We start from the raw sequence: 16,243 nt of genomic DNA on the forward strand, positions 1-16,243 counted from the left end.
GGGAAGAGCTGTATCTCCATCCTTCAGAGGAGCCTGACAAAACTGGCAGAGCAGTTATGTTTTTAAGCCCCCCTACTTCATTGCAAAATCCACATTCTTTCTTCATATTTTTTTAGAAAATATACCTCATTCCTAACAAGGAACCCTGGAATAATAAACCCCTGCACATATGCAAGGGCGAGGAACAGTGTGGGTGTAGAAGCAGCTTGGGGCTTATACCTCCCCAAACGTGATTTTAATTCATATCAAGAGAAGAGAAATGATGTGTTTTTAGAACTGATATCAAAATGGGCTGGCAGTGCCTGTTTAATAGCAGTGCTCACTGTCTGCTCTGAGAACTGTTGCTGAGCTTGACAAATAATTGTCACATTTTCCTAACACAGGCATGTTTGCAAGGTTACACTGGACTCTGGAGAAGCTAATCTGCACTTACACCAAATACTAAGTTGCAGTGCTGATTTAAGCAATTCTAATCCTTTCATTGCTGCTCAACCCCATCCTACTCCCTGCACTCTCCTTTTGTGCAGGGACACAGTGAATGGGAGAATGAATATCTGCTCTTGCCTTGCCTGGGAACAATGTCCCCGGGTTTTGGAAGATGACACAGTGGCCTGGGCCAGGCTGGAGCAGTCAGGAGGAGCCAGCAGTGCTTTGGAGCTGAATTCCACGTGCCTGGCTGGTGCAGGCAGTGTGGATTCTGTAACCAGCTGCCCGAGCTGCTGTGATTCCCCACGGGGCTGAGCTGCCCTGCCCAGGTGTGGGCAAGGGATGGGATGCTGGGCAGTCCCTGGGAGCTGGGCTCTGGGGAGAGCTGCTGATGGAGGCTCCTGCCCTGGGCAGGGCTCTGCCTTCTGCTCTCCTGTGCTTAGCACTGGGAAACAAGATTTGGGGTTTTAATGCTTGGAGAGCAACTTCTGCTGTGGCCAGAGAGCGGGGAGAGGTCCAGCAGCACCCCTCGTGTGCTGCGTGTCTGGGAATGTCTGGATCCCGAGCAGAGCGTGTCCTTGGAGCTGCTGTGAGCCCCGGGGAGGGAGCAGGTCCCGGGCAGAGCAGTGAGCTGGGCTCTGTGTGTTGCAGCATCGACTGCGCAGGGATCCTGAAGCTGCGCAACGCGGACATCGAGCTGCGCAAGGGCGAGACCGACATCGGCCGCAAGAACACGCGGGTGCGCCTGGTGTTCCGCGTGCACATCCCCGAGCCCAGCGGCAGGGTCGTGTCCCTGCAGGCGGCCTCCAACCCCATCGAGTGCTGTGAGTATCCCTGCACTGCCGCTGCTCTGCTGCCCTGCTCCGGGCTGGCTCTGCCCCCTGTGCCAGCTGTGCCAGCTGCGCCTGTGGGGCTGTGGCTCTGCCCTCCCTCCAGGCGCTCCCTGTCCTCAGAGAGCTTTGGGGGGCAGGTGGCTCTTCAGGGGGGCTTGTGAGGGCAGCAAGCTCTGTGCTGCAAGTCTGGGGCCTGCTGCAGAGTTCATTTATCAGTGCATTGCTGCTGGGTCCTGCTGGCTCTCCTGGAAGCAGCATGGGGGTGTGTGTAGGGACACACCTGTGCTGTCCCTGTTGGTGAAGTGTTCAAGCTGTCTGCTTTCCTGGCTTTATTTCGAGTGGAGGCACAATCAGAATTCGTCCTCCACAAACTGGCAGGTGGCTGGAGGTTTGAACTCAGACTGGGCTGGCTCCAAGCACTGTGGCCAGTCCTGTGCCAAAGGAGTGACCAGAGTCCTCTGGTCTGAGCTGTGGCGGGAGCACAGCTGAAACGGAGGCACAGCCCTGATTCTGGGCTCAGGTGCATTCTGGGCATTGTTTTTTCTAGCTGTCAGTGCCAAGGGGTGCACAGCTCAGGAGGCTGAAGCACAGGTGGTTCTGGTATTCCCCTGAGGGACAGAAGAAAACTGGCAGTTTTGATTTCTGAAGTGCAAATCCCATAAACGTGTGAGCTCACAATCTGCACCTCCCACTCATTATAACTGACTGGATCCTGAGAAAGAGAGGCCTCTGATGAGGCCCCCCGTGTCACAGTCATTTCTGGAAGGGCTCTACCCACTTTACTGGTTCCTGTGCATCCTGTGATGCTTTTTGTTGTTAAATGGTGCCTTTTTGTGGTTTGGGGATTTCACAAATACATAATGAACAGTTTTCCTCTGCCTTTGCTGAATGACTCACCCCTTTAGCAGAACCTGTCTTGCCATAAGTCATGTGAAGAAAGCCATTGAGTCTCTCATGTGTCAGTTGTATTTATTGAGATGCAGACTTTACTTGAATACAGCTGCTTAGAATGAGAGAAGCCAGTTCTGGGTGGGAAATCAAACTGGCTGGTGAATTATTGATGGCAGCTTCTTAAAAAGCAATACAAATGAATAGTCCAGGCAAGGCTGGGAGAGGATGATGGCTATGGATGATCTCTTGGCAGTGTTTCTGAGAAGGTACCAACTATCAGAACGTTTTAGCAGCTGAGTGAAGTCTCTGGGCACTGTGATGGGGAAGGGACAGCAGTGGGAGTAGCCAGCACCTCTGTCCATAGGAAATTGTCCCATTCCTCCGTGGGAGCAGATGGCTGAAACAATAGTGGCCTCCACCCCAGACGTGTCCCTGCTGGAACAAAGGTCCATTTGCTAAAGGAAGCACTCAGAGAGGAGCTCCTGGGGTGGGGAAGCTCCAGGTGTAACTCCTACACCCTGCAGGCAGGAAAACAGCTCCAGCCCAGGGCAGGAGAGGCTGGCCCTGGGTCCCCCAGGGAGCCCCACAGATCACCCCCCACCTACTCAAATTCTCCTCAGGAAAAGCAAGCATGAGTAAGCCAGGCATTCCTGGGGCCCTTCCACAATGGCACGTTGTGTTTGTGCCCATCACTGCATTTCAAGCAGAAATCCAGGCATGGTTTGCAGAATAAATCACATTTTTCTGAGCTGTATGCACACACCTAATTTGCCTGTGCAGTGAGTGCTGTGGCAGAGCCTTGGTTAAGATGTTGAGGCATTTATTCTGAGATGTCTTTGCATTGATGAGTCTTAGGGGTATTAAAAAGCCAAGGGTGGAGATACCAGTATGAGTGGCTTATTGTTAGTGGTTTTTTTTATAATTTAAGTATTAAAATATTGCCTGCATAGAAGACAGCAAAGCTCCTACAAAAAAACAAAAACAAAACAAACAAACAAAAAAAAAAAAAAAACGTATTTGATCCCCAAGGAAATAAAATGAGAAAGTTTGATTTTTGGAATAGTAGATATACAGGCAGTTTGGGGAGATATGTTAAGGACTGTGCTTTTCTGAACTCAAGGAAGCAGGGAATGAAGTGATCTGGAGTACTAAGCCTCTGCCATTTAGTGTGTATGTTGCATATTTAGCTCTGTTTTTGCATTTCAGTAGCACTCCCTATCTCAGCCTGGTTCTGGGAAGACAGTTACAGACATCAGGGGGCTCAGCCAGCATTAGCAGTGCAGCCCAGATCTCACTAGAGGAGGTAACCTCAGCTTGTCCCAGCCAATCTGCACACCTTGCAGGGCTCCCAGGCAGTCCCAGGTAGGCTCAGGTGCCCTGCCAAGAAGGGGCCCTGGGGCTGGGGGATGTTTTCTTCTTGTCCCACCTTCTGTGCTGCTGGGATTCACTTTTTTTCCCTTTGTTTGGGTGTTTTTTCACCTGGCCAGCTGAGAACCCTAATCCCAGGGGCTCTCCTCGGGATCCCTCCTGTCTGGTAGCAGAAATGCTGTCCCTCTGGGGAAGCCTTGGTGAGCAGCAGCTCCAGGATCACGGCCCATTTCCCTTCCCAGGGCTCCCCCAGTGCGTTGCTACCAACAGAGTATCCGAGCGCTCTCCTCCCCAGAAGCTGATCCCCAGGAATTCCCAGCAGTGTCAGCAGATCATTAGCTGCAGTGAAGCAAGAACTGTGAAACAGCTGCTTTTCAGAGGGCTGTTTGATTCCACCTCATCTGTGTCACATTCAGCATTGACAGATTTTCGGAGGGGATTTCACAGGTTCAGAGCATCATCCGGAGCGAGCTCCTCCCCAGGAGCTGTGTGGGAGGACAGGGGGTGATGTGTGGTTAGATGATCACTTGTGCCTTAAAATGGACCTCAGACCCAGACAAGCCTGCACTATTCAGCAGCTTTTTTCTGCTGTTGCCTGTTGATTCATCCTGAAGCCATTGGGGAGGCGCAGGCATTTGAAATCCCTCTGAGAACTGTGGCAGCAGGCCATGGCTCAGGCAGGTGTGGGAGACCACGCTGCTGTAGGTGTGTGCTGGAGAGGTGGGAGAGATCCCTTCTCCTGGTGTGCTGCAGCTGAGCAGTGAAGTGCCAGCCCCACGGGGGATGTGGGGGACCCTGAGCCCGTGTCCTGCCTGCCCTGGCTCCTGCCCCATCCCTGCTCAGGGCTGGCTGTGTCCCCACGTCCGTCCCTGCTGGGACAGCTCGCTGCTCTGGGCTGGTGCTGGGTGAGCTCTTGCTGGGCCAGCAGGGCTGTCACAGAGCTGCTGGTGACATTGCAGGTCAGGGGTCACTGCGTTCACCTGTCCCTTCAAACACAGCCACGTGGAAAACCACCCCTGGAGAGGCTGGACACTTGCAGCCTGTTAGTTTTGAGCTGTGAGGATGATTTCTGTAACATCAGCTCCGTTCCTTTGCCTTTCCCCAGGAGCTGGAGCTCGTTTCTTGGGGAGTGGGTGGGCTCTGGTGTTACAGAAATTGTTAACCTTGGGCTGCCTCTCCAAGGCAGATTTGTCATCACCTCTGGGAGTCAGGCTGGGTGCCCCAATTCCGTTTGCAGTCCTTGGCTGCAGCATCCTGGAGCAGAGAGAGCAGGGTGGAATCCAGGGTAGTAGGGCAGCTCGTTGTGCTGTCAGCAACCAAAAACTGCTTCATGCAAATGTCTGAGTGGGAGGCTCAGGAGTGTCCTACACTGGGCCCCAGGTTTTATTCTAATGAATCCTGTTAAACCTTCCCAAAGTCTGTCACAGTTCTTGCTTTGCAGAGTCCATGTTTGCTGACTCTGAGCTGTGCTCATGAATCCCCTAAAACGCAAACTTAAATTGCACTTGGCACGAGAGAAGAGGACTAAAGTCTTGTTCTTATAATAGATATTCCAAGGTGGTGAAAAGCAAAACAAACAAAACTTATTGCTAAAGAACCGTGTGTCCATCTAGAGGAATGTAAATAGTTTCTATTATTGGCCGTATTTTGTTCCGTTAAATTGGGTCAAATTTCTTATTTCCCTTTAATCAATTTCCCTGGAAGTTTCCTTTATTTTTCTCTCCTTCTAGTAGATTTTCCCATAATATTAGACAATCTGAGCCTATGATTTGTGACACATTAATAACTACAGAGGAAAGAGCTAGTCATGTAAAAGAATGTTGTCTTGGCAAGGCAGCGAGTGCTTTTCCTCAGCTGGGAGTTGTGCTCTTGGAACACAGCAGCAGGCAAGAAGGAGCCCTGCTTTATTCAGATAGAAAAGCAGAAACAAATGGTCTCTTTGCACTAGGGAGATACCTATTTGCAAGTTTAACCATAACCATGATTATTATGGGAGTCTCATGGTTTCCAGTTGAATTGAATGAATTTTTTCCCCCTTTCATTTCAACTTCAAGACAGTCCCGCAGTTGGCTGCCAGTGCAGCTGACAGAAAAACTGCTGCTTTCTCTAAAGAACACCTTGTCTCTCTTGAAGCACCGAATGTAAAAGCTAATTCTGACAACATTTGCCACTCTGAACGTGCAGCTGAAATATTTCAGTCTTTAAAGCTGGAGTCAGAGTGAAGGGGATGCCAGCCTTGCTCTGGGTCAGCTCCTGCTCACTTCTGGTCTTTAGTGCTGCTGTGGTACAAGCCAACAGCCCAGCACACACAGAGTGCTGAGCAGCATTCCAGCAGAGCACATCCCTGCACAAGGATTGAAGGGAAATGCTGTGCATACCCACAGGGATGAGTGACAGAGAGGCGAGCCCAGGCCATGGCTTCCCTGTCATTCATCACACACTGGCTTGCTGAGCTGGCTGCAGTTCATAGAAAGTTTCACACTTATCTGACACTGCTGCCATGGCTGCTTGTCACTTCTCCTTTGCGAGGACATCATAAATTATCTGCAGAGGAGGAGGTGGAGAAAAGCTCTCTATTTTTGGTGCTTTTTGCTTGGATGGCTCTGCACAAACTGCTGATTAAGTCTTGCTGGCAGCAAATTAGAAACTGTTGTCAGTCACACTGTGTTCTTCTTTTCAGAGTGTTGAGACCACATTCTCCAGGTTTCCCCATGAGGGCTGGAAATCAGCTTTATTTACTTGGTTTGTACATCTTCCACTGCTCCATGCTCCTACCAGGAGGGAAATTATGCTGTCCTCCTGATCAGAAATGTGCTTCTCTCTAGGGTGCCTTGCTGATGTCTCCCTGGCTGCTGGAGATGTCTCCTGCCCTTGGTCCTCCCATGGCTGCCCAGCCTTTGTCTTTGCTCCCACTGCAGAGCTCAGGATGCTTCGGGGAGTGATGCAGGGGATCAAAGTCTCTCAAACATTAATGAGTTGGATGAGTGTTGAGCACAGCAGCTCTGTTCCTATCAGTCCTACCTCAGGCAGCTCGTGGTAAATAAACCCAGTGTGACAGCAGGAATGAAATATTTGCTTTGGCTCATTGAGGTTTGCACCGAGGTGGAAGAATTAATCCCATAACAAATTACACCTCTGCTATTGCTTCCAGGGGTCAGGGTTTCTTTAGCAGCAGACATCCTGCTCTAGCTGCTCTTCTCAAGCCCAACAGGAATCAGGGGCTGGATCAAGAGCCTTTGGAGGTTTGCAAAGACATGGCAGGGGTGGTGAGTCCCAGCTCGAAGGCTTCCAGCAAGCTGGGGTGAGCTGGGGCTGCTCTGGGCAGGGTAAGGACAGAGGTGTCCAGAGAGGTTCTGAATAGTTGTTCTGGTGAGGCCACCTCTCTTAAACAGCCACAATTTTGGTTTGTTGGCTTGTGAGTTAATCACAGGTAGCAGTGGCTTTGTCCTCGCTGAGCTGCACTGAGCCTCAGTCCTGCTCCTCCTGATCAGGTGTCACAAGGATCAAATCTCTGCTGTCTCACTGCCAGCAGTGGGGACGACAGAGAACCTGAGATCTGGAGTCAGTCTGCATGTGTGGGAGAGAGTGGAGGGGCTTCGCTCTAGCAGGAGGTCATGACAGAATTATAGAATTATGGGATGTCTTGGCGGGGAGGGGACCTTAAAGCTCCTCCAGTCCCACCCCCTGCCATGGGCAGGAACACCCTCCACCAGGCCAGGCTGCTCCAGCTGACATTGTCCCTTGTCACCTCCCAGCAGCAATGGGTGACACCCTCCTGGGGGACATTTGGAGCTGCAACAGACTTGTCCAGGTCATCAGTTTTCTCAAGACATCCCCTTTCCCCTGAAAGGCAGATCTCCTCTCTGCTGAGGAGGAGAGGGGTGGATGCTGTGGGCAGGTGGGGAAGCAAGCCCCACCTTTGCCTGCCTTGGCACAGTCCCCGTGGTCAGTTGTGCATCCCCTGTGAGGCGCTCAGCCTGCTGCCCGTGCTCAGCTGCTCTGCAGCTGCTGGCACAGGCTGGGGCTGGCAGCAGTGGGTGCAGGGGAGCCTGGGGGGGCGGTGGCCGCCCCTGCTCCCTGCAGCCTGAGCTCCCTGGAGGTGCTGCAGGGCTCTCGCTCAGACAGTGGCTCCCTTTCTGTCTTGTGTCACTGCGTGCATTGTGTTTCTTGGCACCACGAATCCATGACATCTTGATTTGCAAACAGTCAAATAAAATAGAAAAATAATGTCCCCTGTTAATAGGTTGACACACTGCTTCAGGCCAAGTGTGAGTATTTCTATAGCATTTGCTTTGCTGCCTTATGTCAGTAACTGTTGCTATTGAAAGTAAACACCCCAACTGGTTAAATCAACAGTGTTTTGTTTATTCAAAGCTCATAAACTCCAGTAGCTGTAGGTCACTTTATGAAGTGCCAACCCCTGGGGAAAGAGAAGGAATAGTGTGAAATTATTGCATGCAGTGCACCCATCATGAGCCTTAGAGGAAGGGGATTTATTAGCAATTAATATTTCTTGCAGAGGAAAAAAAAATAATCCTATTGAGGCAGCTCCACACTGAAGCTTGAACCTCTGTACTGGTGGAAATGGGGAAGGGGGTGAAGCCTTCTTACACGCTTGGGTGAAAAAAAGAGACCTTGGAAAATGAAAAGTGGCTGGGGCTTTTATTATTCGAAAAGGATTTCAGACCACCCAAAGGGAGGAGAGGAATTCAGGTGAAACAGGGCAGGGGAAACCCTTGAGTGGTGTCTGCACTGGGGAGCTCAGTGGGGCTGCTCCAGGTGGGATTGTTGTGCAGGCACAGCTCTGGAGGTGCCCAAAGCCATGCCAGGTGCAGCAGCTCCAGATGTGACTGAGAGGAGTCAGTGTCACTTCCAGGCCAAAATCTGTCCTTCCTCATGCTGAAAAAGCCTTGGACACCACTGATCTGTGGGATGGCAGGTACCAAGCTCTCTGTTAAAACAACAAAGCTGGAAAGAGATGTAGGTTAATCTGGAATTTCGATGACTTAGGATGTTTTGGAAGTGAAATGTGATGATTGAATAGGAATAAAGAGTGTCCAGGGCAATGCTTAAATACTTAAATGTTTTCTCTTGACTGTTGTAGACATGCTTTTTCATGATTGCTATTTACTCTTAAGCCTTTGAGGTTACAGATCTGTCTTTGTGATAAATCCAATTACGAACTCATCAAAAATGTTAGTATTTTGGGAAATAAATTAATCCTACAGCCATGTGAAAGAAATTCAGCGTCTTTGAAAGTAATCTGAATCTATATTTTTCAACTGGCAGTATATTGGCCCAGATGTTATATACTTGAAAAGAACAATGAGTCCTAAAGCAGTTTTAAATAGATTTCAAAAATGCCTCTCAAATGGCATAAGAAAGTTACAACTATTCAATTACCTCTATTCTTTGATAAGAGCAAAATCTCTGTCTCGTGTCTGAAGGGTTCAGCAGAGCTAGAGAAGTTGCTGTGAAAGGTTTAATGCTTGAATTTTCTCACCAGATACTCTAACATTTTCTCCAGGTGCCGAGAGGATTTGTTCTTTGCGAGGGCTGCAGAGCAGTGCCAGGTCAGGTCACAGCCTGCCTGGGTGTGAGTCAGGCCCAGCACTGCACATCCAGGATCACATTCCCTCATTTCTGGCTCTGCAGCCAGCGGTGTTCAGTGAAGGCACAAGTGCTCAGGGTCTCTGTCAGGGAGAGCTGAAATCCAGCCAAGGCAGCTGGGAAAGAGATGAGCAGGATCCCCTGGAGGCCTTTCCAGTTGGGGTGGATGGATCTGGAGGAGTTGGAGTGCAGGTCATGAACTCACAGTTCACCAGCCCCGAGCTGCTGCCCACCTGCTCTGCTCACAGGGAAGCTCCTGATGTTTTCCAGCTGTCTGTAGTGTAGGGAACAGCTCTCACATCTTCACTTCCTTCAGCTCTCACCTCTCGACAGCAAACACTTGGGATGGCTCTGCAGAGCTCTCCAAGGCTTTTCTGACCATGCAGTGGCTGTTCTAATGGCATCAGAGGAAAGCAGGTGGAGAGATGGTGCTCTCCTGATTTTCTGGCTGGGGAAAGAGAGAATAACTCGCTAAAGTCACGCTCCAAATTCGTGGCCAAGAACAGTAAAGACCTTAGAAAGCCTTGCTGACGTCCGTGTCCATCTGGATCCCACCCTACCTTTCCTTCCCTTGCCTTTCACAGTCAGGCTCAGTCTGTGACACAGGGCCCTGCTCCTCAGATGTTCAGGCTCCTGCAGAACATGCTTGGGAAGCCCCTGGGCTGCAGCAGTCCTGCTGTGACCCCTCCTGCTCACAACTGGGGGTTCATGGCTGCCCCCAGGGCTCGGTGCCCGCACTTGGAGCTGGAGATGGAGCTGTTGTTGGCAACCCCTGTGCCAGGCCTGCCCTGTGGGAGGCACTGGGATTTTGGAAAAGAGGTTGATTTTATTTTTTTCCCCCCTCTGAAGGAATTCAGTGTTATTCAGTGGAATCCTCTGTGCAGGTGGAATTTTTGGGCTCTAGGGCTGTAGTGTGCCTGCACTTGAAAATTTGGCCGTTGACTTGGAAACAGGCATGGGCAAGTTTCAGCTCATTCATCCAAGCTGTCCTTTCTCAAGGACAAGGAGCAGGGCCAGCACAGCTGAACCACTGCAGCCAACTCCTGAATGTTTCCAAATAAAATGCCTTGAGTAAGTTTATTTTTCCCTCTCGGACCTAAATTTAGCGCCCTGGAGAAGCTGCTTTGGCAGTCAGGGGATGGTAACGATGACAAGATCAATCTGTGGATAGTTCTGGGAAGATTTGGAAAGTCCTGGTAAAACAGAGCTGGTTTCATTCATGTTTGCAATTTGTCCACAGCCCAAAGGTCTGCTCATGAGCTTCCAATGGTTGAAAGACAAGACATTGACAGCTGCCTGGTTTATGGAGGACAGCAGATGATCCTCACTGGACAGAATTTCACAGCAGAGTCCAAGGTGGTGTTCACAGAAAAAACATCAGGTAAGGCAGGTTTTTCCTAACTTTCCCTAACGGGATAAGGCAAAGCTGTAGTGCCAAATCTCATCATAAGATTTGTGTCATGATACTCAAGTGAGTAGTCCCATTCAAGTTCATGTAAGTAAAACCATGTGAGTAAAGTTAGACTTGGGAGCAACTGTTTGTGTTGTTGCTTCACAAGAATCCAGGCACTGGGAATCAGCAGGGACAGGATTTGTTAGCAGAGAAAGGAGATGAGCACTACAGTGTTCCTCTGTGCTTGCTTAATCTCATGTTTAGCGAATGCTACCGTAGAAATCATCATTGAAATGAATATTTTTATTGATGTGAGCTACAGGCTAAGATTTTTTTCTTTCCTCTAGAAATCTGTGGTGGAAAAGCAAACATAGTGTGTCTTTTTATATAAAATTATTTTTATACATAATGAATCAATCCCTTCTCCTTCTATATTTTTGATTGTAAACTTTGTGTTCCCTTTGCGCTGTTAAGAAAACCTGGTGCTTAGAAGTTTTCTGTCAGTGAATTGAGGTAGAGGTACCTTAAGTGATATGTCCAGTGACTTGCAAGGAGTTTAAGAGATTGCATTGCCCAAGTGAGCAGCATGTCCATGATCTATGGGGTAATGCCATTGGAAAAAAGTGAGAATTGAGCCAAAAATGAATGTACATTCATGAACATACATGGGCACCAGCTGGTGACATGGGGGGGGAAAAAAAGCATCCTGTGGGTCCCAGCTCCTTCCCACAGCAGCAGCAAGCCAGGCTGTTTTTGCAGGTATGAAAGGCTCTGAAGAGCTGCGGAGGTTCAGATGAGCCTGTGCAGTCAGAGGATTTCTTTTGGCACGCTCTGTTTCCTTTCAGCCCATGGATTAATTCCTTCCCACTGGGCTGCCACTGTTCCACCATGTCAGCGCCTGGGGAAGGTGCTGGGGAACATCTTGGCAGCCTGCAGTGCTACCTGTCCCAAGAATGCTCTGCAGTAGCTGCAGGAGATGATCCACTCAAAGGAGGCAGCTCTTGGTGCCATTTCGAGGAAACATCCCAAACGCCCTGCCCCTGTTTCCATAGGAGAGCAGAGAAGGCTCTGGCTGCAAGAGATGTTAGAAAGTGAAAAGAACAACAATATTTTCCACACTAAATCTAAAGCTTTTCTTCACTGCTGGGGAAACTGCAGAGTTTTTTCCTCTTTTTTTCCCTCCTGGTAGGGGAGAGACAGGACTTATCCCAGCAGCAGTGCCCAGTCTGGAGCAGGGATTTGCTTGCTGGTGTTCCATATCCTGCCTCCCCCCAGCCCTCGGCCTCTGCAGGCAGTCTCAGTCTGCTGGACTCTGAGTAAATGACTGGCAGAAGGGGATTTGGAGGATGGGAGGTCCAGAGTCAGGCTGAATCAGAGCTCTGTGTGGTTTGCAGTGGGTTATCTGGGGGACTCTGTGCTCAGTGCTTCTCTGTGTGTTCCATAATGCAGCAGCACCTCTGGCAGAGGTGCCTGAAGTGCTTTTAAATGAAGATTGCTTTGTTTAATAGGTGTGTCCTAAGGTGAGGAAGGTTAAGAAGCTGGGCTGGACATGCAGGTCATGCATGGGCTGAGTGCAGCAAACTGAGAATTGCTTTGTGCCTGCCTTGTCAGAGGTTGATGAGTATCCCAGCTCACCTGAAAATCAGGATCTTGTGCACCTGAGGCTTTCAGCCTCCCTCATTCTGCACTGTAGACAATTCTAAGTACCTCTGGGTTGTCTGTTGATAGTTGCCATTGCCTTGGGCTGCAGGAGCCCAGAGCAGTGAGCCCAGCTGTGCAGCCCCAGGCATCGATGGAGCAGTGTCTGGGTGGAAGGGGGAGCAGCTCATCCACCCACGGCTCCCCTGCCCTGCACAGCCCGTGCAGAAAGTGCTGATGAGCTGCTCAGGGGCAGGGGAAGCCACAGGCCCCGTGCTGGGGTGGGTGGCAGCACAGCTCTGCTGACCCCAGCTGCAGCAGGCTGTGTCTCTTCCAGAGCACGCCGCTGCCGCAGAGCCTGTGAGGCAATCACACCTCTGTCGGGGCAGGAAGATGCAGCAAGCTCGCAGGGGGAGCTTGGTTTGCTTAGAGTTTCATTTTAACAGCTCACAAACCTTGTCTGTGCTAGCAAGTGGTGCTGGATTTCCCACTTCTGCCACCAGTTTTAGCTGTGCTGGTAACAGCGAGGGTGAGAGCAGCGGTGTAGGCAAACATCCCACAGCTTTGGGCACGCCACGCTTCACAGAGCTCCTTGGCTTGGGTGTCCAGTGGTTAGGATGAGAGTGGCAAGGCTCTTTTCCCCCCCCAAAAAATCTTTCTTCAAGTATTTTTGTGCAGCCAGATTTTTTCATTGTTCCACAGACTCCAAACTCCAGGTGCCTTTGGATCTGGGTGAAACGGTGCTGGGAGGGCGTCACTCATGTGCTTTACAGAGCTGAGGGAGCTGCTGCTTGGGGTCACAGTTGTAAATTAGGTTTCATCCCTGAGGGAAACACTCAGAACCTCTTTCCATTTCCTCTGGATCTTGTAGACAGTTCTCACCCACCATTAGGAAGGCAGAGGAACGTGGAACTGGTCACATTTGTGACAAAAATACGTGTCCCCGTGAGCAGTAATGAGCAGGCTTGCTTTGTCGTTTCACAGAAGTGCAGATAGTATATTTTTCCATAGAAATACCTGGAAAAGAAGGACAATTCCCTGCATTGTGGGGGATGTCATTGTGGCAGGGAGTGTCGTGTCACGCGAGCCGCCGGCGGTGGCGGGAGCTGCTGGGGACAGGGCTGGGACAGGCTCAGGCTCAGCCTCACGACAGGAAATGGCAGCAGGAAACACAGTGAAGGGGCTGGAGCTCAGTGCTCCGAGGGATAAAGTGCTTGTGTTTGAAATGCTGATGCATAAATAGCGTTGATTTTCTGAATGCTCAAGTTTATCAACATGCAAGCCTTAGAGTTCTGAGTTCTTCTTACGGTTATCTCTTGCTGATGCAAGATCATGAAATGTAGCTGCTGTGAGCCACGGGAGCTCATGAATTCCTTAAGTCCAGCACACAAATGCAGAGTTTGGCTGATGGAGTTTGAAGATCTGAACTTGGAGACACGTAACTGAGCCCAGCTAAGTTAAAGTAGGTCAGGGAAGCAACCAGATTGGACTGTATTCTTGTAATTTTGATCTGGAAGACAAAGCTTGAAAAGCAGTGTTGGAGCTATCAAGGACTTGGAATAGGGTGAAGGTCGAGGGTGTTAGTGTTTGGTTGGGGCCCAGATCTTACAGTGCAGTTAAAAAAATAAGAGATCTGGAATTCCCCCTTTTATTTATTTTAATTGTCTTGTAATAATTTGCAAGTCAGATGCTGGTTGCGTTGTGTTTACTCCCAGTTGTGTACTGGTTACTGCTGCTCAGCTGTCAGTGGTAGAGGAGGTTCGTGTTTCTCGGGGAGAAAAGTGCAAATGGGCTGTGATTTCCCCTGCCAAACTCTTCTGGTGGCCACATGGACATCGTGAATCATCTCTAGGACAATGTGGGTGGTGGAGGAACAGCCCAAACACAACGTCCATCCCTGGAGTGGCTCCACCATAAATCTCCAGCTTGGGCCAGGCAGGGTAAGGAGAGGAGGTGCTGCCTGTGCCCTTTGAACTGGGGCAGCTGCCAGGGCCCCCAGGTGTGGACATCCACAAAATAACAAAACAAATGGGACAAAACAAATCTGCCCAGCTCTGGAGCCCAGCAGTGGTGCTTGGCCACACCTGGATGTGTCCTGGCTGCAGGCTCGGGCTGGGGTGTGCAGGGTGGCGGTGCTGGTTGAGGTTTTGTGTGCACAGTGCCCAAAATGCTGCACCCCACGTGCTGGAAACAAGCATGGAATGTGTGCCAGGGGATCCCAGGAGTCCTGCAGGACAATGCACTGCAGGGCATGGTGGTGGGATGGCATCTGGGCAGGTTTAATGTGGACAGAAGCTTACTGTGTGTGGGTTTGAGGGTAGGATCGTGTTCTCTATGGGAGACATGAAAGGAAATTCCAACTCTGTCTACAGCAGTGCTCCCCTTTTTGCTAGGTCAGTTCCTCACCATGCTCCAGACAGGGAGCTGAATCCCTTTTTGTAGTCTGACAGTTTCATGAATGATCCAAGCACTCCTGGGAAGTGCAGAAAATAACAAACAACTTTCAGCAGTTAACTCTGTGAACTTAATAATGCAACATTAATGATGCAATTTTCCCAGGCAAATTCAAGATAAAATAGACAAAAAAGCTTTTTAAAAAACTTTCAGTGTTTTCCCAGGTTCATTCAAAAGAGATGTTTGCTACTTGAACAAATAAACAACTTTGAATATCGAATGTGAGGGTAAGGAGTATTAATCAGGAGGATTGGTTTGCCTGGTTCTGCTGTGCAAATTAGAAAGTTTCAGGATAATGGGGCACCTTGTGCCTCTCCTTGCTGCTGTAGCTGCTGAAAGCCAGCAAACCTTTCTCCCCAAAGGTTTTCCCCTGGCTGGAATGTGCTGCTTCCCCAGGTGTTCTTGTAATCCTACGGGGCATTCCAAAAAAACAGGGATTCCAAAAAAACACTGCAAAACAGGAAAAAATCCAGGGCTCACCCAGAGAAAAATGCAGAAGAGTGTGGCTGCAGAAACGGAGTTGCCATAGCTGTTGGAGACTCAGCGAGACAGGGTGGAATCCAGTGTTTTGGAAGGTTTCCCCGTATGACACAAGATTTTGGAATTTTACAGCTGGTAAATCCTTATTAACACAGGCAGCCACTGCTGGCCTGGATTCCCTGGCTCACTGTTTACCATGGGGGCGCCTGATGGAAGTGTGCCTGGTCCTGATTATTCAGCTTAATTGTTTAGGGAGAATATTAAAAAATAATCATAACTCTTGGCATAAACAAAAGGCAGAGAGACAAGCTCCCATCACCTGTTGACAGAAAATTGATCATGAAGAAAGCTGGCATGGGGAGTGGAATTCCCTGTTCTCCCACTTAGTCATCGCATCCTGGTGTGACTCATTTTATTACATGGAGGTTCCCAGTGGTTTTATTTTGAGAGAAGCTTTTGTTTAATAATTTATACACACACACACACACACAAACACACTTATAATCTTAAAAAAACAACAAATCTATTCTGATGAATTGGCATAAGGAATCATTTGGAAGAGCTCTGGAATGAAATACTGTTCCTCCTGCTTCACTGTTCAACTACTGTATTTATGTTTTATTTTAATGGGAATTGAATTCCTCAACAATAGATGGGGAGAATTCGCCTCTAGACTTGTTCTCACTGTGCAAAATGTCAGATTTGGGGCTGGGCTGGCTGGTGGATGAGTAATCCATTGCCCTTTTACCTCCCAGACCTTGCCCTGTATCTCCAGCCTTGGTGACTCAAACTTCTGTCCTCAGTGCAGCAAAGGCACTGGCCTCTGCTCTTAACAAACAGAGCTCCATTAACTGCAGTGGGCAGTCTTGCTTCAGAAAGAAAAAGAAATCCATGAAAATGAAGCTCAGGGATAAATTTAATAGTTCTGCTTTTCATGAGTTTTAAATACACTCATGTTGTGTTTGCTGTAAAGTTTGAAAATGGTTTTGAAGTAAGAGTTTAGAAGGAGACAACTGCTGAGGACCAGATGCTGAGCAGCCTTGTGCTGGCCTGAAGCAGGGTAAGTTCCCAGCTAAAATCAGAATTTGTCCCTGAATTTGTCTGGAATTTGTCCAGAGCAGCAGAGATTCTGAGTGAGGGTTCCTCATAA

General features: G+C 49.4%; 1 protein-coding gene across 1 annotated transcript in view; it reads left to right on the forward strand.

Moving 5' to 3' along the window:
- Positions 1–16,243, forward strand: part of NFATC2 (nuclear factor of activated T cells 2) — a 73,116-nt gene that overhangs the window by 22,107 nt on the left and 34,766 nt on the right. The window contains exons 5-6 of the mRNA XM_066561587.1: positions 1,078–1,250; positions 10,369–10,509. Coding sequence (XP_066417684.1) covers positions 1,078–1,250; positions 10,369–10,509 — 314 coding nt within the window. The remainder of the gene's footprint in view (positions 1–1,077; positions 1,251–10,368; positions 10,510–16,243) is intronic.

The sequence above is a fragment of the Molothrus aeneus genome, chromosome 17 (genome assembly GCF_037042795.1).
Source record: "Molothrus aeneus isolate 106 chromosome 17, BPBGC_Maene_1.0, whole genome shotgun sequence".
NCBI lineage: Eukaryota > Metazoa > Chordata > Aves > Passeriformes > Icteridae > Molothrus > Molothrus aeneus.